The 23,719-nt window shown below is 40.7% G+C and overlaps 2 protein-coding genes across 4 annotated transcripts; both read right to left on the bottom strand.

Annotated features, from left to right (window-relative positions):
• Window positions 1-32: 32 nt before the first annotated feature.
• Window positions 33-13,617, bottom strand: LOC118393011 (selenocysteine insertion sequence-binding protein 2-like). 2 transcript variants are annotated; one of them, XM_052461348.1, is made up of 19 exons: window positions 13,388-13,617; window positions 10,782-10,833; window positions 10,027-10,166; window positions 9,606-9,798; window positions 9,427-9,503; window positions 7,225-7,447; window positions 7,041-7,131; window positions 6,821-6,945; window positions 6,500-6,649; window positions 5,199-5,306; window positions 4,991-5,089; window positions 4,680-4,812; window positions 4,171-4,334; window positions 3,727-3,880; window positions 3,362-3,626; window positions 3,035-3,255; window positions 2,617-2,771; window positions 2,248-2,422; window positions 33-1,931 (listed from the first exon to the last, which is right to left on the bottom strand). In XM_052461348.1, exons 2-19 carry the CDS (start codon window positions 10,788-10,790, stop codon window positions 1,810-1,812), a joined length of 2,604 nt encoding a protein of 867 aa, XP_052317308.1. In that variant the 5' UTR covers window positions 10,791-10,833; window positions 13,388-13,617; the 3' UTR covers window positions 33-1,809. The 2 variants fall into 2 exon arrangements, with proteins under 2 accessions (XP_052317308.1, XP_052317307.1); XM_052461347.1 differs by lacking the exon at window positions 13,388-13,617 and having other exon boundaries at window positions 10,782-11,144.
• Window positions 13,618-14,122: 505 nt separating this feature from the next.
• mfsd10 (major facilitator superfamily domain containing 10) lies at window positions 14,123-23,705 on the bottom strand. 2 transcript variants are annotated; one of them, XM_035785142.2, is made up of 13 exons: window positions 23,548-23,705; window positions 19,800-19,967; window positions 19,187-19,283; window positions 18,823-18,926; window positions 18,460-18,618; window positions 18,043-18,231; window positions 17,706-17,820; window positions 16,165-16,276; window positions 15,922-16,030; window positions 15,711-15,801; window positions 15,569-15,616; window positions 15,371-15,460; window positions 14,123-15,235 (listed from the first exon to the last, which is right to left on the bottom strand). In XM_035785142.2, the coding sequence occupies exons 2-13, from the start codon at window positions 19,944-19,946 to the stop codon at window positions 15,132-15,134; spliced, it is 1,365 nt and encodes a 454-aa protein (XP_035641035.1). In that variant the 5' UTR covers window positions 19,947-19,967; window positions 23,548-23,705; the 3' UTR covers window positions 14,123-15,131. The 2 variants fall into 2 exon arrangements, with proteins under 2 accessions (XP_035641035.1, XP_035641034.1); XM_035785141.2 differs by having other exon boundaries at window positions 19,800-19,971; window positions 23,548-23,704.
• Between the last annotated feature and the right edge of the window lie 14 nt (window positions 23,706-23,719).

Below are 23,719 nucleotides of genomic sequence, written 5' to 3' on the forward strand. Positions count from 1 at the left end.
TTTGTGAAGAATCAACAAGTGGGACACAATCATGAAGTGGAACGACATTTATTGGATATTTCAAACTTTTTTAACAAATCAAAAACAGAAAAATTGGCCGTGCAAAATTATTCAGCCCCTTTACTTTCAGTGCAGCAAACTCTCTCCAGAAGTTCAGTGAGGATCTCTGAATGATCCAATGTTGACCTAAATGACGAATGATGATAAATACAATCAACCTGTGCGTAATCAAGTCTCCGTATAAATGCATCTGCACTGTGATAGTCTCAGAGGTCCGTTAAAAGCGCAGAGAGCATCATGAAGAACAAGGAACACACCAGGCAGGTCCGAGATACTGTTGTGAAGAAGTTTAAAGCCGGATTTGGATACAAAAAGATTTCCCAAGCTTTAAACATCCCAAGGAGCACTGTGCAAGCGATAATATTGAAATGGAAGGAGTATCAGACCACTGCAAATCTACCAAGACCTGGCCGTCCCTCTAAACTTTCAGCTCATACAAGGAGAAGACTGATCAGAGATGCAGCCAAGAGGCCAATGATCCAATGAGGCCAATGATCCAAAACATAATGCAAAATCTACAATGGAATGGTTAAAAAATAAACATATCCAGGTGTTAGAATGGCCAAGTCAAAGTCCAGACCTGAATCCAATCGAGAATCTGTGGAAAGAACTGAAAACTGCTGTTCACAAATGCTCTCCATCCAACCTCACTGAGCTCATGCTGTTTTGCAAGGAGGAATGGGAAAAAATTTCAGTCTCTCGATGTGCAAAACAGAGACATACCCCAAGCGACTTACAGCTGTAATCACAGCAAAAGGTGGCACTACAAAGTATTAACTTAAGGGGGCTGAATAATTTTGCACGCCCAATTTCAGTTTTTGATTTGTTAAAAAAGTTTGAAATATCCAAAATGTCATCCCACTTGTTGATTCTTCACAAAAAAATAGTTTTATATCTTTATGTTTGAAGCCTGAAATGTTGCAAAAGGTCGCAAAGTTCAAGGGGGCCAAATACTTTCGCAAGGCACTGTACATCACTTCAGATCATTATTGATCACTGAACCATAATTATTTTAATATCTGTTATAAAAGACATTTAACAATTTTAAAAATGCTATTAAAGTATTGCACATGAATGTAACAAAGTAAATTTACAAAATGATATAACCTTCATTAGGTATTGACAATTATTTAAAGACAACATTGTCTCTTATGAATAAAATTATAATTTTATTGTTTGGATAATGTCAAAGACCAAAGTTCATATCAGTGTATATGACAGCACATTTGTTGACTGGTGTAGCCTCAAAGAAACAATCACTGACTCTCAACCTTATACAGTAAGTACACACATGATTGACAAAGGAAATAATATGCCTAATTTGAACAAGAAAACAAAACTGTTTTGGTGGCATTTCCATTGTTTCAGAAAAAAAAACTGAACATCTTGAGGTCATGTCGCTCATCTAACATTCACAGCTAAAGTATACTTTGATTCTATTTTATATAGGCACATTAGGTAAATAAACCTGTCATCATGGAGCAGTGTAAATACATGCTGAATGGTCACTTCTAGTGATTGGTTTGGTCCCAGGAAATAGATCAATTTTGATCTGTCAGCATCGGAAATGGCACAATATTCCCTAACCTAGCACTCATAGGGCTCGGTCAAAGAAAATATAGCACTATATAAGGAATAGGGTGCCATTTGGGATGCAACATCAGGGGGTTCATCGTGCCATCAAGTATTTCCTTCAGGACTGACAGTCAGCGCTGGCATCAAGTGGGTTTTTAGGCACAGTCTCCATCATCAACTCTTCTCATCCATCTGTTTTTTACAGTCACTAGCCCTGGGAACGGAGCTAAACTGCTCCTCGAAGTTTAAAAACTTGTGATTGCATTCCTTCTCCAGCATTTTCTTCCACAGTTTTACTGAGGAAAGAGGGATATAGAGAAAATAAACAAAATCATCGAGCAGTCCTTCATTCAGTTAGTACCCCACCTTACATAAACTAAGCAGAGAAACAGGCTTGGTAAATACCCGTTTTTCTTATCAGCTAAGACACAATTTACACTAACTGTTCTAAGCCCAGATCAGGCCACCCATGCATCGCCAAGGAATGTAGCTAAATGGAAATTAACCTAGGGAAATGTTTGAAGGAGATTCCAGTCATGGCAGATTCCACACAAGTATTTAGTGTAATGTAAATTGCTTTTGACAGTCAGTGAATGGAACTTGTTTGCTTACTGTACTCTGGCTCCTCGGTTTCTGAGCAGGCTGGTGGAGATGGCAGTGGCCCAGTGCTTAGCTGATCCGCTTGGTTCTCTTGTTCTCCTTGTGATGTCAACTCCAAGTTTTCTATCATCACCTCATAAGCTCTCCTCGCCTCTGACGACAGTTCAATCATTTTGTGGTAATGGTCCTGTAGAATCAAAGACAAACCGTAACCACATCCATGCACGCACCACTTAACAGTTTCAAGAGAACAATGATCTTTTTAGTCTCTGGTTTGTATCATGCAATACGTGACTCAAATCTCCAACATTGTATCATTAAGACTAAACAAAAATGTCCAGCAGCACTTACTAAGCCTCCAGTTTGATTGAATGCCCATACCTGTGCTCCATCGTAGTTGAAGATGCCCACAAGGCTGACAGGCACAGCTTTGTTGACACACCGGCCCAGGGCCTTCCTGGAGAGGGCAAACACAAAGGGAACGCCCTGCTCTCGACAGGTGTCAATGATGGTGTGGAGAGCTTCATCCAGACCGCCTGTGGAAGAGGGAATACATGATCCTTAGCATTGTGCACTGTAAACACTGAAAAAAGGGCAAAACATGAGAAAAGTTCATTTCATCTACTTAAAATCTACTTCCATTACAAGGACTGTGTATTGTCATTTTTCTCTTGCATGTACAATATAAACAATAAAAAGCAACAATTCTAAAGAGACAATGGTGAGATAATGCCCCTGCAATCTCAGTCAACACAGGAAACCCAGGTTGTAGAAGTTAAGTCTAATGAGTATACTGTACCTTTAGATTGGATCCGTTCACAGTTGGGGGAGATGACAACACACTTGACCTTCCTGAGTTTGAGGTGTTTGAGGACCTCCCGGAGGCCCATGACCAGACGTCTCTTCATGCGGGCCTTCATAGGGTCTTTCTGGTACAGCCGGTCCTGGAAGCGCACCAGCTCTTTCAGCAGGTTGGTCACACACTCGTCCACATCTTTACTCAGCACCTGGCTGCAGTAACTGGGAGACAATATTTAAATGGTGTGTGTGTCATCCAGTATGGTTAAGAGTATATGTTTAAAATCTTATCTTGTCAGTGTAAGAAATGGAAACCATGATGGCTTACTCTCTGAATTTCCTGCTGTGGATTTTGGGTCGAAAGGGAGGGCAGGGCTGTGGCTGAGACTGGTTGGTTGGGTCTTCAGTCTCCTCCGTCTCCTTCTCAGTCTCCTCCGTCTCCTTCTCAGTCTCCTCCGTCTCCTTCTCAGTCTCCTTCTCAGTGTCCCCCTCAGTGTCCCCCTCAGTGTCCCCCTCAGTGTCCCCCTCAGTCTCCCCATGTACTTCTGACTGCTCCTCAAGCACAGAGGGGCTAGTAGGGCTGCTGCTTACATCTGAAGTATCACACACACATTACCTCTTAAACTTAGTCAGAAATACTTACACCAAGTACATTTTCTACTCTAAAAATGATGAAGTGAAGTTCTGTCTGACCTGTAGAGTCATGCTGGTCCTGGTCTATGCCGATGGCCTCACACAGCTCCTCTGTTATGTCGCCGGCCATCTTGGATTCTTCACTTGAAGGTGGCAGTGCCCGCTCCTCCAGCAAACGGTTCTGTTTCCTGTCTTCCCTCTCCTTGAGAATCACCTGCAGATTGAACAGACAAAACAATACTGGTAAAGGGTGGCAGTAGAGTACGGGACTATAAAAACGTATTTAAAGACAGATTGGTCTAAAATGCATGCTAAAGTAAGGCTTATCAAGCATGATCTCGTCCAATAGCAGTGCACCATTCAGCAAAGCATTCAATAGGGTAAAAACATTTAATCATCACAGAAAATGTTTGTGGGAGTAAAGAAAGGCAGAGTAAATCCAAGCTAGAGAATGATAACACAGTCCATACATATTTCCAGATAGCTGGGGTTTGAGAGACTCACCCTTTTCAGTGGTGTGGGTTTCTTAGCTTTGGGAACCTCTCTCTGCTTGCCCTTCTTTACCAGAGGGCTGGTCGAGTCCAAGGGGTTGTGGGCTATCTTATCCTGTGTCCGTGGTTTCTTCTGGATTAGTGCGTTCTTATGGCCGACAGGTAGCGACCCACCAACTACATAGTAACAAGTTTTATTTGACCAGGCAAGTCAGTTAAGAACAAATTCTTATTTTCAATGACGGCCTAGGAACAGTGGGTTAACTGCCTGTTCAGGGGCAGAACAACAGATTTGTACCTTGTCAGCTAAGGGGGTTTGAACTCGCAACCTTCCGGTTACTCGTCCAATGCTCTAACCACTAGGCTACCCTGCCGCCCCAACAAGTGTTGAAGATATGTTAGAATAGCATGATGCAAAACGTGGGTAGCATCAGTGCTATTTTTCAAGCACTTTTCATGTAAAAGTTCCATGAGTAATAAAAAATAACAAATGACTGAAGTTTTTTTCTGCTGTAATATAACCTGAGAGGATGACCCCTTTGGTGTCCTGCTTGTCTTTCTGAGTTTGCTGTTTCTTCTCCAGAACCGCCAACATATTCCCGATATCCAGCTGCACAGGGACTTTGCTCTTCTTCCCACTGGTCTTCTCAGCTTTCTGATGAGAAGGTTTCATCATTTACAAGAATAACCATTTGGACAAAGTTACACAACAACGGACGTTGACTTTCAGGCTATCTGCTCTTCTAACATCATGAACAGTGTCTGTACAGAATAAGCCAGCCTGAATCAGATTAATATTTTCCTATAAATCATGAGTAAAGTTCAATGCTGACCTGTCCCTTCTTTGTCTCTGAAGGCAGAGCTTTTCCTGCTGTGGCTTTGTCCTTGTTTTGGTCACCTGGCTGGAGTCCTGTTCCTTCTCTGTGACCCTCCTTTACCAGAAATAAAAATGTATGTGTATTGATTATTGATTCAATTAAGTTGTCATTTCATTTATAATGCTTCTGGTTTGTATTTTCAAGAGTAATGTTAATTCCCTACCTCCTTGTTGACAAGTTTTGCAATGTTGCTCAACACTACCGAGTTGTGGCCTTGCACTCTGGCTAAACCAGCGAAGGCCAGAGACAAGTCTGGAAACTCTTCTTCATCCTAGGAGGAAAATAAACAGTCAACAAATAAATTCAATTGATTTGATACTAAATATCATCAGTGTGGGGTTTTAGGCTCAGTTTCTGTATAAACACTGTAGAAACTACTGTTGTAAAAGGGGCTCTATTAATAAATACATTTGATTTCTTAAAAATAGGCAGCGCACAATTGGCACAGCGTCATCCGGGTTAAGGGAGGGTTTGGCAGGGGTAGGCCATCATTGTAAATAATAATTTGTTCTCAATTGACTTCCCTAGGTAGGTTAAATAAATGGGAGGTCTCCTGAAGTGTTTTAAAATATCCCTCTACAATGGAAAGCACTTTTGAGCATATTATCAAAACATAACTATAGAACTCAGTGGCCAGTTTAACAGGTACACCACCCCGTTCACAAAAATAGTTTGCACCAACAGTGAGTCACGTGGCCAGCTATATAAAGCAAGCAGACAGAGGCATTCAGTTACTGTTCGATTGAATGGGCAAAACAATTGACCTAAGCGACTTTGAGCGTGGTATGATCATTGGTGCCAGGAGCACCGGTTCCAGTATCTCAGAACAACAATTTCTAGAGTGTACCGAGAATGGAGTGACAAACAACAAAAATTCAGTCAGCAGCACATCTCGTTGATGAGAGAGGTAAGAGAATGGCAAGAAGAGAATGGCAAGAATTGTGCAAGCTAACAGGCAGGCCAAACACAGGCAAATAACGGCGCAGTACAACAGCGGTGTGCAGAACAGCATCTCGAAACACACAACTTGTCGGTCTTTGTCACGGATGGGCTATTGCAGCAGACTACCACACAGGTTCCACTCTTATCAGCTAAAATAAAGAAGCGGCTCCAGTGGGCACACGATCACCAACACTGGAGAAGTGGAAAAACATTGCCTGGTCCGACAAATCCTGGTTCCAGAGTCATGATTTGGCATAAGCAGCATGAATTTTATGGGCCCATCCTGCCTGGTGTCAATGGTACAGGCTGATGACGGTGGTGTAATGGTGTGGGGATTTTTTTCCCTGGCACAGGTTGGGACCCTTGATACCAATTGAGCTACGCTTGAACGCCACACCTTGTAGAATCCATGCCTCTGAAGAATTTAGGCCGTTCTGGAGGCAAAGGAGGGACCGACACTGTACTAGATGGGTGTACCTAATAAACTTAGTATTTGTACATGTGCACTGTTACTTATTGCACCTCAAACTTGGGTGGCTCCTGATAAATGACCAGGTCCTCAGACTCCTCTAACGCTCCGACTTCACCCGGCATTTTGGATCTCTTCTTCTTCTTCTTCCCTTTCTTCTTCTTCTCAGAGGCGTGTTCTTCTTGCTGCACAGATGTTTCCTTCTAATTAAGGACAAGACAAAAGGTCAAATTCTCTTCAAAAGTGAAAATGTTGGTCAACTTAATTTCTACCTCAGTAAATCGTCAAAGCTTAAACATATCAGTTTGAGAGCAAGGGGGCACTTTAGCTAGATCGAGATGTACAGTAGGATTTGCATCAAGCACACACAGTACCTGGGAGGGAGTGCCATTATTGACCATTTTCTTGGGGATTACTTTCTTTGGAGGCTGGGAGGCCACATTGGCCCAGGAGGTCACTGCTAGGCCACTGCTCTGTGAAACTGCCTCCACAGTCTGAGCTGAATGGGTCAAGTACATTGATTATTTTCTTAATGGCATACAGCAAAAACCATTACATTACTTTTGAATGCTAAATTTAAAAAAGGTCCAGTACCTTGTGCGATAGTCAAGGATGCATCACTATTTTCACTGGAAGCGGTGCATCGACTGGGGTCCTGTCTTTGTCCTTTTCTTACTGGTGTAGTCTACAGATCCAAAAATCAAATGGCATTTCTTAAGATAAATGTTATTTCTAATTTATGAAATTATGACAGCATGCTATAGCTAAGTAGACCTACCTTACTAGTGCATACTGAGCTCTGATGATGGGGGGTGAGGGATGGTGAGGCTGATCCCCAGCAGGTTCCAGGTTTCTGTGGGGCAGGAAGTGCAGGACTGCCGGGTGCCAAACCACCCAGCTCTGGGAATTCAGCCATTTTCACCTCAAATGTGACAAGATCCAACTGGGCAGGTTCAGATCTCTCTGATGACTTTGGGGCAGATCTGGTCCCTCTAAAACCCCTGCAGACAAAGCAAATAAAACACCACACTAAAGAAAAAAAAAAAACATTTATTGCAAATGGAAGCGTATATAAAGTGCATTCGGAAAGCATTCAGACCCTTTCACTTCTTCCACAATTTGTTACGTTACAGCCTTATTCTAAAATGATTTAAATATTTTTTTCCCCCTCAATCTACAGACAATACACCCCATAATGCACAATACCCCATAACAAAGCAAAAAGTTTTTTTAGAAATGTTTGCAAATGTAATATAAACGGAAATATAACATTTATGCAAGTACTGACTCTACTCAGTACTTTGTTGAATGAACTTTGGCAGTAATTAGAGCATAGAGTCTTCTTGGGTATGACGCTACAAGCTTGGCACACCTGTATTTGGGGAGTATCTCCCCTTCTTCTCTGTAGATCCTCTCAAGCTCTGTCAGGTTGTATGGGGAGTGTCACTACACAGCTATTTTCAGGTCTCTCCAGAGATGTTCGATCGGGTTCAAGTCCGGGCTCTGACTGGGCCATTCAAGGACATTCCGAGACTTGTCCCCGAAGCCACTCCTGTGTTGTCTTGGCTGTGTGCTTAGGGTTGTTGTCCTGTTGGAAGGTGAACCTTCACCCTGGTCTGAGATCCTGACTGCTCTGGAGCAGGTTTTCATCAAGGATCTCTGTACTTTGCTTCACTCATCTTTCCCTCGATCCTGACTAGTCTTCCAGTCCCTGTCGCTAATTTTTTATTTTTTAAAAATCCCACAGCATGATGCTGCCACCACCGTACTTCACCGTAGGGATGGTGCCAGGTTCTCCAGACGTGATGCTTGGCATTCAGGCCAAAAAGTTACATCTTGGTTTCATCAGACCAGAAAATCTTGTCTCACAGACTGAGTCTTTAGTTGCCCTTTGGCAAACTCCAAGCAAACTATCATGTGCCTTTTACTGAGGAGTAGCTTCTGTCTGGCCGCTCTACCATAATGGTTTGATTAGTAGAGTGCTGCAGAGATGGTTAGTCGTTGTTAGCGGGCGACGACTGTGGCACTGTATTATCCTCAAAGCGTGCAAAGAAGGTGTTTAGTTTGTCTGGAAGCGTGACGTGGGCGTCCATGACATGCTAGCTTTTCTTTTGTAGTCCTGTAGACCCTGCCACATACATCTCGTGTCTGGACCGTTGAATTTCACTTGTTTGATTGCCTTTGAGGGAATAATTACACTGTTTTAACTACACTTTCACTTTGATCTGGCCTGTGTTGAGAGTTCATGTGTAGATGCGGTTGTTTTGAGATCAAAGCAAGAGCTGCATGTAGCCACGTGAGCACATTTGTTCACATCCTTTGCTAGTTAGTGAGAGTTATTAGCCCAGTTATAGATCATTTGTAGTCAGCAATGGGGGAGTGATTACGTCCTACAAGAGCACAACACAAGTACATTTCTAGATATCTTTGAAAAGAGAGTCAGGTAAAGAGCTTTTTTTGTCTTAAAGTGGCAGTATTTTGAGACGGTCTTGAATAAACTAAGTAGTCAATAGGCAGAGGGTATCATAATTTGTCTTATTCTCTGTAATAGTAGTATAGGAATAATAATGCATTTTATTTTGTAAAGTGGTTTATTGCATCAAACAACATTTTCAGTCACCTCCTTGTCAAGCCCTACATGTGTTTTTCAAAAGTCTCATGGAATGTAGGACTACATTGAACACCACACATTGGTTGCTACTGTAGGCTGGATGATAGAACAGCTATTTCCATGTTAAAATGTTATGGGATACATTTTCTCCATTCTTTTTGATGGTAGGCCACCCTGGAAGGCCTAAATTATGATCAAAAGGCGCAGTAGCTTACTTGACCACTGTCTGAAACTGTAACTTATAGCGGGTACAGCCTCAGTGTTCACAGTAAACACACGCTGGAAGTTGCACAATTAGAGGGAACATCGATATCTACCATTAACAAAACATTATGAATATGTGTGCGTTATATGCAACATGTGTGATTACCTCTTCTTGGTGCATCCAAGGATGTCCTGATCATGTTATTGTCCTGAGAACCAAACTCAGAACTAGATTTTGATGCCTGTGGGGGGTCAGTTGAGATATATGAATATACATTAAAGTCAATTTGTTTGTATTAAGCTATATTCTAGTTTGGTTTCAAAGTGGTCAGTATTAAACAGACCTTTGTTTGCTGATCACGTATGAGTCGTTCTCCAGCTGTGTATGCACTGGTTTCAGTTGTCCCTTTGGTACGACGGCTGCTGATGTAGCCATGCTTGCTCTGTGCGTCTCCTCGCATACCATCAGTGGTTGATGGCCTCTGCCTGGGGCTCTTTCTCGAGTCGTCACCTGAAGTAGACTTACCAGCCTGATGCCTGGATGGAGATTTAGAAATGAACGAGTTCACTCCACAATCATGTTAGCTACGCAATCTGCAATAAACTGAAGACAAATGGCAAAATAGCTATGTTTCCGCTCAATGACAGAATATACCAAATAGTTTAACATTTAAAAACACACTACCCTACACCAACTCCGGCAAGTACTTGCTTTAGAGAAATGTATGGAAACAATAAAAGGCACAATAAATGAATTAGTCCTACCTTCTAGAACCTTGATCTAACAGATAAGGGTTTGGTAGTGTCAGGGGCAGTGAAGTTGTCAGTTGTTTAGGGGCCTCCAATCTCCCTTCCTGCTGGACTTTTGGAACAAAGGGCTGGACTGCAGGTGACAATTTGCTCTGCTGCAATATACCAAAGCAAATAAGAAATTAACCAATAATATTACATTGAAATGTAACTAACAAGGAAATATATGTCTAAGTTAGCGACAAGTGTACGTGAACACTAGCAGGTAAGGGAAGTAATTTCAAAGCCAACACAAGTGCAATGGCCAAGGACATTAGGTTTGCAACGTCACAAATACACACGTTAGTTTAACAAGTCAGTTAAAACTATCTCGGCTTCCAATTGCTAGTGGCGCCAGTCAGGGATACAGTAGTGCGCCAGTCAGGGATACAGTAATACGTCAGTGCCTACCTAGCCCATCCACTCAAGCTCAATTGGTTTGTTATGGTTAGCCTAGCTCGTGCACATGTAACGGTACTAGCGACTATCAATCTTAGCTAGCTAGCTACATAACGTTAATCGTTCGGCGTGAAATAAAATCGTCGATGTTGAATTTCATGATAGTCATGTCCAATCAAACAAACCGACAACTGGCTGGCATATGGCAGTTTAGTATTACACAACAGTTGCTATCTAGCATCCTGGTTTCAGCATGCGAATGTAGCTAGTTAGCTACTTCGCTTGGCTAGCTATAGGCATTTCTCAATAACAAACTGCATCCTTAATCTTACCTTGTCCATCTCCTGTTTCGTGATTGCCAGTTGAAGTCAGATGGTCTTGTTTCTGTCGTGTATATATATATATATTTATATACACACAGTTAGCTGACTACACAGTTACTGTACAAACATAGCATGACATCGTTAAACACAACTCTCAGGCAAGTCAGCTGTGGAAAATTTGAGCACCCAGAGTGCACATGATGTAGCACCAAGCTTCAATAGTGTGCAACTGCAGCCCGCAATTCTGGGCGTTCCTCACTCTGACCATTCTACATGCCCTAGCAGAGCTTAGTAGGCTGTTTTCATGTTATCTAGAGCGATGGTGACTGAACTCTGCTGCTGACAACAATTTAATCACGCTTCTTTGCCGACGTTTACGGACACCGGCCATATTGAACTTTCGTAAATTAATCAGTTATTCTGCGCTCTGGTACGCTCGGACAATAGTGCTCTGATATCGGAGTAGACAGACATAATTAACAATGTCCACTGAGAACGCACTGCGACTATACTACTAATCTAAGAATGACGTGAATAATCAAATCAATACACGTTGGGTAGTTAGATTGCATATAGTTAATATACTGCCTGGTAAATTCGATGTATTAGTAGCCAACTAACCTTGTAACAGTATCTAACATACCTTTACATACTGCTGTAATGCAAACAAAAACAATGAATAATAATACAAAAATATAAATAAAATACTGCTGTAATTCTATGCGGTTCAAAGCATAGCGTAGCTAAGAAATTGTCATACATAACGTGTAACTTATTTGAAAAGTGGTGACTTTATTACATTGCTCAACATTTTATCATTTGTCATAATTAGTTAAAGCAATGAACTTGTATCCGCCCTCGTAGAACTTCCGCTGCATATTTCCCGTCATATTTACTTCAAAATCTGAAAAGCCACGCCTATTTTGTGAACGGCATTATAGTCCATAAAAGCACGGAAAGTGTCCACTGCTTATATATTTTTATTTTATTAACAACAAATCAATACAGGAAGTACATGTGGGAACACAAGTATGTATAAATAATATACAAAGGACAATTGGGCTAGGGGGTACAATATCACATTACATAAGGACCTTAAGGGACGTACATACACATAATTCTAGCAGCTTTTTTTGTTAGCAGAGTATTTAATTGTCTTAAAATATAGTTCAATAAATGTTTGTAAGTTAAGAAAATGTGGTGTTTTGTTTGTAAATTTACATTTGTGAATATGAAATTTGGCCAAAAGAATAACGAAATTATTACATAAAATTGTTTCAGCTTATTTCTATCGTAGGTAAAGAATCCAAGCAGTACATCTCTCCACAATAGTGTAAAATCTTCATAAATGTGTTCAATTATAAATCTACTGATGTCTTGGTGTCCACTGCTTGTATACTTCGTATTTTGGGGAATTTAGTACGATATCCGGGAACTTTTGGCGTACTAACTATACACATACTATGATCCTATATACTCAATTACGTCACAAATTCTAAGGTTAGTATGACTATTCGAACACAGCTCCTGTCGACCGGTATCGCCCACGCATTGTTCTTCTGTAAGGTTTATCGGCTGCTGGCCACCAACGTTATTGTGCATTAACTCCACCTGCTGTATTGGAGCGCCCTCTCCTCCCACCTATCCTTGCTTAAAAATGGAAGTATAAAGAAGAGTTCGAACGCCCCGAATTGCAGGCCGCAATTGCACGCTTCTCCCAAGCTTCTTCTTCGTTGTATTGGCGAATCGCAACCAACTGAAAGGTGAATACACTGCCGCCTACTGTACTGGTGTCAGCCCGGCCTCCCTATTTACCTATTTATTTTATCTAGCCCTGTGTTTCCACCTACTGTTCTGGTGTGGATTCATTACACTTTGTGACAAGAAATGGGAAGAAAAATTGTACCAACCAACCCTACACCCATGAATTAAAACCTCACCACTATTCCACTACAATCTTACTATACACCAGACCGGGACACTATTGTTCAACGCACCTTGTAACACTTGTCAGTAAAATCTCGTACACCTAAATACTCTGCAGCTGCCACCACAACATCTATTTTCGGTGATTTACATTCCATTTCTGTGGTACAGTTCATAACCATTGCTATGAACGCTAAAAAAAACAACCTTACTGAGACACATTATTCTTCAATGAGATTTAACAGTGGTTGGCATCAAATGTTGCATTACCGCCACCTACTAGTACAGCTCCCTTATACTTTACTTGAAGAAAATGAAACAAATACCCTACCATGTAATACAACACTCAAAAATACAAATAAATAAATAAAATCATTAAAAAATACCACTCTACTCCACTATTTAAATGTATTTAGTCCTTCCTCAGGGCAACAACCTGAAAGGATGGGACACCACCACTTAACACACCCTGTAACTATTCTGTCAAGTTTCGCACACCCAAATAACTCATGCAAAACTACAAATCCCTGCAAGCTCCTGCACTTTATCTCTAACTTGGCTAACTGGTATCGTGTCAATTTAAAACCTGCACAAGACAGTTCTCAGAATTGTCAATTTAAAAGAAATGTAGCCTATTTAATAATTACTACATTTAGCTAACTTTAGATAGTTAATCCAGAGATTCATACCTTCGTCTCGATTCGGCAGCCTCGTCCAGTTCATCATGTCATTTGTAGTTCTTTATGATAGTCACATCCGCAGCTAATTAGCATTTCATTTTTGTGGGGTAAATACAGGCAAATATATTGACATGTCACCTTGTCCTAGAGAGATTTACACAGTTCTCAAAATGCCACACCATGGTAAGCCTACAGGTGTGTTTCTAAAATCCCCTATTGAAAAAATAAATGGTGGAAAAACAATTGTCACTACTGCATTTCCTTGTTTGACCGCTAGGTTTTATGGGTATTGAGACTCATACTGTGGTACTCTCTGCCTCAGAAGCTAGTTTATTTGTAAAGTTTACATTATTTGACCGACCAACAGGTACAGCAGCGCCCTCACCTGTACGTTTATCATTAGTTACTACAGCCAGTCATAAACCCTGCCTATTTCTACAATTGGTCTTCCTAAAATGTGATTTTAAATCTAACCACCAATTAAGAGCAAACATTTTTGTTTTCATGAATTTTTACAGTGGGAATGAGGATGTGGGGTCCTTCTGTAGCACAGTTGGTAGAGCATGGCGCTTGTAACGCCAGGGTAGTGGGTTCGATTCCCGGGACCACCCATACGTAGAATGTATGCACACATGACTGTAAGTCGCTTTGGATAAAAGCGTCTGCTAAATGGCATATATTATGTTGCATGATCATTGTGTGGTAAATAAGAGTATATAGCATAAAGGGCAAGGCAACACAATATCACACAAACTCAGAGCTTTTTTAATATAGATTAAGATATTTTGAATAATCTCAATACTGATACTACATTAAATTGATTTAAAAATAATGTTATGTTTTAATTGTAACAGCTCATTGATTTACTCTTCTTAAGTAATAAACAAATAGTACCTCAAATATACTCCCATAGTGTTACTCAACAATATCAAGCATAGTATTATAACAAATCATGTCTGATTATAGAGTTCTATTACAGAGCTCTGACAGAAACATTAGCATATGCAAAAGTCAACAGATACAATCAGGCTCTACCTTTTAATGTATGAGCTAGTCCTAAATGTCATAATTGAATGTATTTTGGATGCTGTCATTTAATTTCTACAAGATACTTTGTTACGTTGAGAGAATATTTTCTTTCTTTTTAAAAATCTGGATATGACATACTTCAACGGTATAACATCAGAAACCAAAATACAAAGCCAATTTTACATGGCAAGGCTTGTTTACACCGAGCTGCACTGAGGTCGGAACGCAATCATGGTTACATTAAGACACAGTGGAGCCAGCGCGAGATGTGGTCGGAAAACGTACCTCAATGCAGGGATGGGATATGTGACTGTTCTCCAAATCCTACCTTTATCAACACTGCTCCATCGAGAAGATTGAAATACTGCTAGTTTTACGATAATGGCTGCGGTGGCTACTGCTGGCTAGTATGAGGAGGAAAAGGGTGATTGCAATTCTACCTCAGTGCAGCTCAGTGTAGACAAGCGTAACGGTATCTTTTGCCAAGGCTTTGTGGTTAGAGAGAAGAAAATACATGGACTACTTATAAAAAAATGTAAAAATATTACCACAATTTGTAAATGATATATGTACTTATTGTCTCATAGCTTGCATTCCAAGCAAATGTAAACAAATGAAATAACAATGAACAAAACCATATCAAAGCTGTCTGGAGTATCTCTGAAACAGTCTGTCGTGGTGGAACCCTTTAACGCTCCTGTGTTAAGGCTTGTTAGCACCCTCTTCACTCTTGTTTGAGCCCTCCCAGTCTTCTCAGTAAAACCAGAGGTATGATGAAAGAAGTTGAGCTGATAATGAAGCAGGTCTCTGCTCCAGCAATCCAGTAAACTGCAAAAAAAATAAAAATAGACATTCAGCAGAAATGTTATGAAATTCAAATTATTCACAAATCACAGCCTTTAACAACTGACATAATATTTTTCTGCCCGGTTACAAAATGTGACATTCAATGCAGCAAGTCACCTGAGGATGCCACTATGGGGCCCAGTGCTCGAGCCAGGGCTCCTAAACTACGTAGGATTCCCATCACTGTGCCCTTCTGATTGGCTGAACCTAGAAGAGGAGTTTCATGTTACACAATGACACAATGATTTGATTTGAGTGTGTGTGCGTATCTAAGAGAGGGCATAGTGGTTATGATAGTACAGTTAGAAATCTTACCATGATCTGAAACCAGCGTTGTCAAACAAGGGACAACAATGGCAGCAGCTGTGACAAAGAAGATGTTTGAGTAAAGGAAAATCACCTCAGGGATATACTTAGTTTATTTTTTTAAATGAACTTTGAAGATATGAAAACTTACCAAATGAGTATAAAATCAAACCTATGTAAACCATCTTCAAATTCCATGCCAGTCCAATGAGAGCAAATGCTGGAATCAGTAATATGATTGCCTAAAATACATTAAGAATACCGACTTTGGCAACATTTTTTATACCAGAGCTAATCTTGACTATTTAAACGATTTCTTGATGCTGATTTCTTAGCCATGTAGTAATGAGTACGATATTTACCAGACGAACAGTCCTGATGTGATGCCCTGGTTTGATCCTACGGGCATATCCTCCTTGGATCAGTGCCATGGTGATACCCATGAAGAAGAACATCTTACCCTGCTGCATGCTGCAAAAATGTAAGAGTATCGTAGCACATTTGAAGGAGTTAAGGTAGCCTCTTTTTGGTTGAACAGATTCAAATAAATTGGAGTGTAGGGAGCTAAATAGACTGAGGATTGACCTTTGTCCCTAAACCCATACCTTGTAAACTGGAACCGTTGATGGGTGAGGAAACTCAATGTAAACTCAAGACCAGAGAAGAGGAAGAGATATGTGAAGTAAATGAGGCCCAACACTTTCAGATTCTGCATTTCTGTTGTCCAAGAGAAAAAACGGGGACAAATAAAAAAGGCTTTGTGGTACATTTCAACACAATATTTTGGTTATTATTAAGTACTTTCAATAGATTATTGTCCATCTTACTAAGCATAGATCTTGACAAGATAAACATTATACAGACTAGCGGGTCTTTATATATTACTGTATATTCATAGATATTTTATACTGAACAAAAATAAACACAACATGTAAAGTGTTGATCCCATGTTTCATGAGCTGAAATAAAAGATTCCAGAAATGTTACATATGAACAAAAATCTTATTTCTCTCAAATGTTGAGCACAAATTTGGTTACATCCCTGTTAGTGAGAGTTGCTCCTTTGCCAAGATAATCCATCCACCTGACAGGTGTGGCATATCAAGCAGATGATTAAACAGCATGATCATTACACAGGTGCACATTGTGCTGGGGACAATAAAAGGCCATTCTAAAAATGTGCAGTTGTCACACAACACAATGCCACAGATGTCTCAAGTTGAGGGAGCATGCAATTGGCATGCTGACTGCAGGAATGTCCACCAGAGCTGTTGCCAGAGTTTTGAATGTTAATTTCTCTTCTATAAATCGCCTCCAACATTGTTTTAGAGAATTTGGCAGTACATCCAACCGGCTTCAATAACTGCAGACCACTTGTAACCACTGCAGTTTGGCGTTGTAACTGAACAGTTTGCCCGACGTCAGCGTTGTGAACAGAGTGCCTCATGGTGGCTGTAGGGTTATGGTAGGGACAGGCATAAGCTACGGACAACAAACACAATTGCATTTTATTAATGGTGATTTGAATACACAGAGATACCATGACGAGATCCTGGAGGCTCATTGTCGTGCCATTCATCCGCCACTACCACCTCATGTTTCAGCATGATAATTCACGACCCCATGTCGCAAGAATCTGTACACAATTACTCAAAGCTGAAAATGTTCTAGTTCTTCCAGCCTGCATACTCACCAGACATGTCACCCATTGAACATGTTTGGGATGCTCTGGATTGACGTGTACGATAGTGTGTTCCATTTCCCGCCAATATCCAGCAGCTTCGCACAGCCATTGAAGAGTGGGACAACATTCCACAGGCCACAATCAATAGCCTGATCTATGTGAAGGAGATGTGTTGCGTTGCATTAGGCAAATGGTAGTCACACTAGATACTGACTGGTTTTCTGATCCACGGCCCTAGCTTTTTTTGGGGGTATGTAAACAACAGATGGATATCTGTATTTCATCAGGTGAAATCCATAGATTAGGGCCTAATGAATGTATTTCAATTGACTGATTCCTTATATGAACAGCAACTCACTAAAATCTATGAAATAGTTGTATGTTGCGTTTATTTTTGTTCCGTGTATAGTTTGACAATTATTTCATACTGTACAAATATCACATAAATCAATATGTACTCACTCTCTTTAGAGGGTGGGTCCTCTGTCCTTGTGAGGGCAGAGAAATGGAACAGAGCCACTGGGTTGAGAAGATCTCCTGATTCCTGGATCCCAGAGGTCACTGAGGAAACCTGGGTCTGAGCAGATACCAGTCTTGTCAGAAATAATAAACAGAAACGCTTACTAATATGGATTAAACACTGTGTATAGTATCATTGCATTAAAACATTACTGGGAGAAGATAAGTGAGTGACCAAGGCTTTTACTTTCTGTGCAATGAAGCACACTGCCCAACCTGTGATGAGTTTCGAGTGTGCCGTTTTCAGTTTCTCCTAAGAGGTATACCAATGAAATCGCACCTTGTTCTGCTCTGGCAGGGTCTCTGGCAGCATAACAATGATGAAGAGTAGGTCAGCAGCACTGAAGACCAGGGCCAGTACAGCTGGGCCATGGTAGAATACCTCCTCCTTACTGGAGTTAATGGCAAAGTAGGCCCCCATCAGTGGGCCTACCGTGAATCCCAAAGAGAAGGCAATTCCAACCATCATCTAACAACAACAAAATATGCATTGCCAAATTAAAAGAATGCATACACGAGGCCTAAAGAAAGACCAACTAGTGTATTAGTGCAATACAGAGCGCATGGTCCGTGGTTAATCATACTCCTAAATTATCAATCTCCTTTCAATCAAGATCTTTCAATCCTGAATGGCATATACTTTACTGTATGTCTTTTTTTTTTAAATCATAGCATGAGCTTTATGCACAGTGCTTACCATTCCCTTGTTTCGTGCCTTCGGGCAAGGAAGGTCAGCAATCATGGCAGTGCAGAGGCTCACATTACCCTTGCAAATACCCCCAATCACCCGAGACAAAAGGAACATGCTGAAACTACGGGAAACTGCCCAGACTGCATAGGAAGACATCAATCCCAACTGGAACACAAAAAAATACCAATTAAAACCATATCAAATCAGGCTGGCAAAGTGGGCAAATAACTCACCGAAATGGACAGAGAGTTGCCCAAGATATGTACTGATATGTTAACCAGTTTCATAGCCATGAAAAAGCAATAGAAATATTCTTAAATGGCAAGTCACTTATTTAAATCAACTGCATTTCTATAACATTGCACAAACTGTGGTAAGAATGAGTAGCGGTTTTCTGCCGTAATGATCCGATGCAGCCCCAGTTAAAGGGGACGACACGAACTGCAGCAGAGAGAAGAGTGATCCAATCAGACCTGAACAATAGAATGTAGAGAGCATAATCTGTGATTATGGTCCTTTCTGGTTGAGCGTTCTGGCAAATTTTAAGACGTAACACAACATCTGGTCAATTTTAAGTCACACATTTTAATACACAGACACCACACTATTTCTGGCATTCACAAGACAAGCTACTATTTTGAACAATGCCATTTGTCTAAATATAGACATCAAAATATTTTACTCAACTGTAACAACCACATGTAGTTAAATAAAGTGTGTTGTGTTACTGTACCTCCAAAGAGGACACTGTTGTATTTAGTTTCCATCGGAACTCCGACAGCTTCCCTGAACCAGTCCACAATGCTCTGAAGTGACTGATAGACACCGTCCTGTTAGGGGGAAAACGTGAAAATATTTTTTACAAATGAGTGCAAGATCTGAATCTGATAAATTTCACACACTCGATCAGCTGACAAGTGTGTCATTTTGTTACTCTGTCTCATGGAAAGGTTTAATCACACAAAGCATGCCTTGTCCTCCCTAGAGTGAGGCCCCAAATTCTGTGTACAAAGAAACGCATCAAATGTCAGTTTCTGGAGTTGGCATATTACCAAAATGGAAAATTGCATTGATAACCCAACATTATTGCAAATACAATGCTCGTCTTTCACAATATAGTACAATGAAATTAAAGTATTTAATTAATTATGATAATGATGGGGAGGAAAACTATTTAGATTTTAAGAGGGGAGCTCACATTTACTATTAACAGACATTGGCCATGTTCCAGATAATTAAAAACCGTGATGACCGTGATGCATCATGGGTAACTTTAAAGTTGGCTGAAATGTTAAACTGTAATAAAAAGGACAGCTCACTGAGCTCAGACAAACATGAGCACTTACCTCTGTTTGGCCATAGTGGTCCAGTATAGATGGGAGGAGAGGTAGGATCAGGGTGAATCCCAGTAAGTCCAAGAGGAGGGCAAAGAAAACACTCTTAATGACTCTTGAGGAGCCAACGGCCTCTTCAGATCTCGTTTCACTTGACATTGCTCCTTTCTGCTTAAACTCCTTCCTTAAACAAAAACACAGGATTTTTTAAAATGATAATTGTATGGGATGCATACATGGGTGTCAGCGCCTAATGGAGATGTTAATACGAAGTTTTTTGAAGTCGAAATGGCACTGAACTACTACCCGGCTAGCGGCCAGTCCTCAAAACAGGATATAGTTTGAGATCCCCAAACCGCAGTAGAACAAAACACAACCATGTCTCTTATGTCTACCATTATTGAAATGGATGGTTGTGCAAAAATAGTTTACTGCAAAAGTGGTTAAATTGATAGATCGTGACACCCCTTAAACTAAAAAAGTGCAGAATAATGCCTGGCTGGAGGGAGGATGGGCCACATGTAACCCAATATTACAAGCTCTGATATTGCAAATATTTGAAATTTAAGTAGTCAGTTCAGTTGTCTGCACTACATAAACAAACAGCATTAGATCTTAATTCATTTTGAAAAGATAGACCCGTAAACAAAGAAATACAATAGGTGGAAATATCAAGTATGAATATTTATGATCAATGTAAGCTTTACTTTTTGGTATCTGATTAATATACAAAATACATACAGTTACACATCTTTTGATGTTGTGGCTATTGTAATCTAAATCAGCTCTAAGACACTGAAAACTGTCTTTTTTGTTTAGCCCATACTCTTGCAATTACATTAGGGACCCCCCCTAGATTTCACTCCAAATCCAATATAGCGTCCAAAATCGAATATGGCTGCCTCAATACCATTAAATGGTTGTTTAAACACCTGTATATATGCTTTAAATTAGACATCTTTCAGATTTATGTACTGTTATGACCTGTACTCTAGACTGTTTTTGTGCAATTCAACTACGTTGGGAATCCAATATACCTACCATAATTACACTCCATCTCCTTTGTCTGGATATAGAAAAGACAACAGACAGCTTGGCAACACCAAGTACTCCAAGTCACAAGCCTCTGAAGATCAAGGAAGCAACTCGGGGGCTCCAATGAAAGGGAAGATAATCCAACCCACGACTCTGACACCCTCTCCCTAGATCTACACCCCACGGTATACCTCCAGGATAGGGCTCTAAAAACACCTCCTTATCATTTACAAGTGAGCGTTGATTCATGGCTATTCCGATATGGGTGCCTGAATCTAACATGACCTTCTGCTGGCTCACTGCATTCATAATGCACATTTGTTATTTATTTAACCAGGTAGGCTAGTTGAGAACAAGTTCTCATTTGCAACTGCGACCTGGCCAAGATAAAGCAAAGCAGTTCGACACATACAACATCAGTGTTACACATGGGATAAACAAACATACAGTCAATAAATAATACAGTTGAAAAAGTCTATATTCAGTATGTGCAAATGAAGTAGGATAAGGGAGGCAAGGCAATAAATAGGCCATGGTGGCAAAGGGTTAGGGTTATTACAATATAGCAATTAAACACTGGAATGGTAGATGTGCAGAAGATGAATGTGCAACTAGAGATACTGGAGTGCAAAGGAGCAAGATAAATAAATAAATACAGTATGGGGATGAGGTAGTTGGATGTGCTATTAACAGATGGGCTATGTACAGGTGCAGTGATCTGTGAGCAGCTCTGACAGCTGGTGCTTAAAGCTAGTGAGGGAGATACGAGTCTTCAGCTTCAGTGATTTTTGCAGTTCGTTCCAGTCATTGGCAGCAGAGAACTGGAAGGAAAGGCGGCCAAAGGAAGAATTGGATTTGGGGGATGATCTGGTGCACTCTTATGCTGTTCAGGTTACGCTGGCACATTGCTTTTTCCAGAAAATCATGTCCACCATCCTGACTGTCTGCCCTGGAGTTGCTGTATATGTTGACATTATGGTGTATGGAGAGGATGCAACCGCACATGATGACAAGCGCATAAGGCAGGTAGGTAGGTGTTCACTACAATAAACCAACACAACTTGACAAGAAATGCCAGCAACTTAGTGGGCCTTCACATGTCATAAGAATTGCAGCTCTCCAATGTCAATGCCATCCTAAATCTCCCAGTCTCCTGCCCTGAAGGGTATACTACGATTAAGGCTAGATTTATTTAACTTTTTATTTAAGCAGGGAGTCATGCTAAGACCCAGTCTCTTTCACTGATGAGCCCTGCATGACCACATCAATAAACAATTACACTGAACAAAAATGTAAACGCAACATGTAAAGTGTTGGTCCCATGTTTCATTAGCTGGAAAAAAATAATAATAATCCAGACATTTTCCATACGCACAAATTTGTTTACATCCTTGTTAGTGAGCATTTCTTCTTTGCCAAGATAATCCATCCACCAGAGGTGTGGCACATGAAGGTGCACAGGTGCACCTTGTGCTGGGGACAATAAAAGGCCACTCTAAAATGTGCAGTTTTGTCACAACAGAACGCCACTGATGTCTCAAGTTGAGGGAGCATGCAATTGGCATGCTGACTGCAGAGAATTTGGCAGTGTGTCCAATTGGCCTCATGTGTAACCACACCAGCACAAGGACCTCCACATCCGGATTCTACACCTGAGGGGGGTGGAGGGGTGCTGAGGAGTATTTCTGTCTGTAATAAAGCCCTTTTGGGGGGGGGAAACTCATTCTGATTGGCTGGGCCTGGCTCCCCAGTGGGTGGAGCCTATGCCATCCAGGGCCCACCCATGGCTGAACCCCTGCCCAGGAATGTGAAATCCAGAGATTAGGGCATTATTTATTTCAATTGACCGATTTCGTTATATGAATTGCAACTCCGTAAAATCGTTGCGTTGATTTTTTTGTTCAGTATATGGGCTATAGATATATATACATACACATGAATACATGAAAAGCAAACAAAACAACAAAAGCAAAACACTATCATATCAAATAAACATTATTCAGAGATGAAGTTATCAACAATGTCGTGTGTAATTGCGGGCTATTCTTTGGGTGCTGAAATTGTAGTTTTTGATAATGACGTCGGAGCTCCAGTCTGGCCACACTAGTCGCCGCTCAGCTCCACGGTAAATCGTGGTTGATTTGAATCGGTTAGGGAAATGCTTGTTTACATCCTTATTCAGTCGTCCTCGCTGGACGGTGGATGTGCAAGTCTCTTAACAGAGAATGAGTTAACGACAAAACAAGGTGGTGAGGCAAGACAATGTTCGAGGAAGTAGGAAATAATATAATTCCATTCATGACCGAATACACTCAAAACCGGACTACATTTGAAGATTGGAATTATATGGATATTATTACGTGTGACAGACACATGACATTAGACAGAAGATGGGTGTTAACCAACTTTGTAGGCTTAGCCTATGGATAAAATGCGTTTTAATAAAGTACTCAAAATGTTAATGTATCGCAAATGGAAACAGGGGTAGTAGACATTGCATCCTAAAGTAGTGAGCACATTAATTAAGTTATTGTAATCAAAGTTTGTTATAGCTGAATAAACTCAATGCTAAAATCATTGACTAGGGAAAGAAGTGCAATGGTTTCTGATGAACTCCAACGGTTCATCAGAAACTTCCTTCAGCATAGAGTTGAGTTTAGTTGTTACAATGTGATCAGCCATGCATGGAGATTCCCCATACATTTTTCATATGCATTTTACTTACCCTAAATCCAGTGGCATATCAATTTGCGAGCAGCTTGCTTTAGGGTTGTGAACTCATCTGATTCTCGAAGTCTCAAACTGACTGGACCAGGAAGCGGTGTCTTGTTTCATTTATCGTTTACGATGACAAGATTGTGACGTATGCGCACAGAAGCAAGGCCTCCACTGACCCA

Source organism: Oncorhynchus keta, chromosome 14 (assembly GCF_023373465.1).
Source record: "Oncorhynchus keta strain PuntledgeMale-10-30-2019 chromosome 14, Oket_V2, whole genome shotgun sequence".
NCBI lineage: Eukaryota > Metazoa > Chordata > Actinopteri > Salmoniformes > Salmonidae > Oncorhynchus > Oncorhynchus keta.

What these genes read in the sequence shown, in the direction of transcription:
- LOC118393011 (XM_052461348.1), bottom strand. An exon ending in TTGGATGCACCAAGAAGAGG is followed by an intron (nt 7,448 to 9,426) that starts TAATCACACATG and finishes CTTTGTCTGCAG; the next exon opens with GGGTTTTAGAGGGACCAGAT. An exon ending in ATCCTTGACTATCGCACAAG is followed by an intron (nt 6,946 to 7,040) that starts GTACTGGACCTT and finishes TGACCCATTCAG; the next exon opens with CTCAGACTGTGGAGGCAGTT.
- mfsd10 (XM_035785141.2), bottom strand. An exon ending in CGCTACTCATTCTTACCACA is followed by an intron (nt 18,619 to 18,822) that starts GTTTGTGCAATG and finishes TTTGTGTTCCAG; the next exon opens with TTGGGATTGATGTCTTCCTA. An exon ending in GGACCCACCCTCTAAAGAGA is followed by an intron (nt 16,277 to 17,705) that starts GTGAGTACATAT and finishes CTTGGACAACAG; the next exon opens with AAATGCAGAATCTGAAAGTG.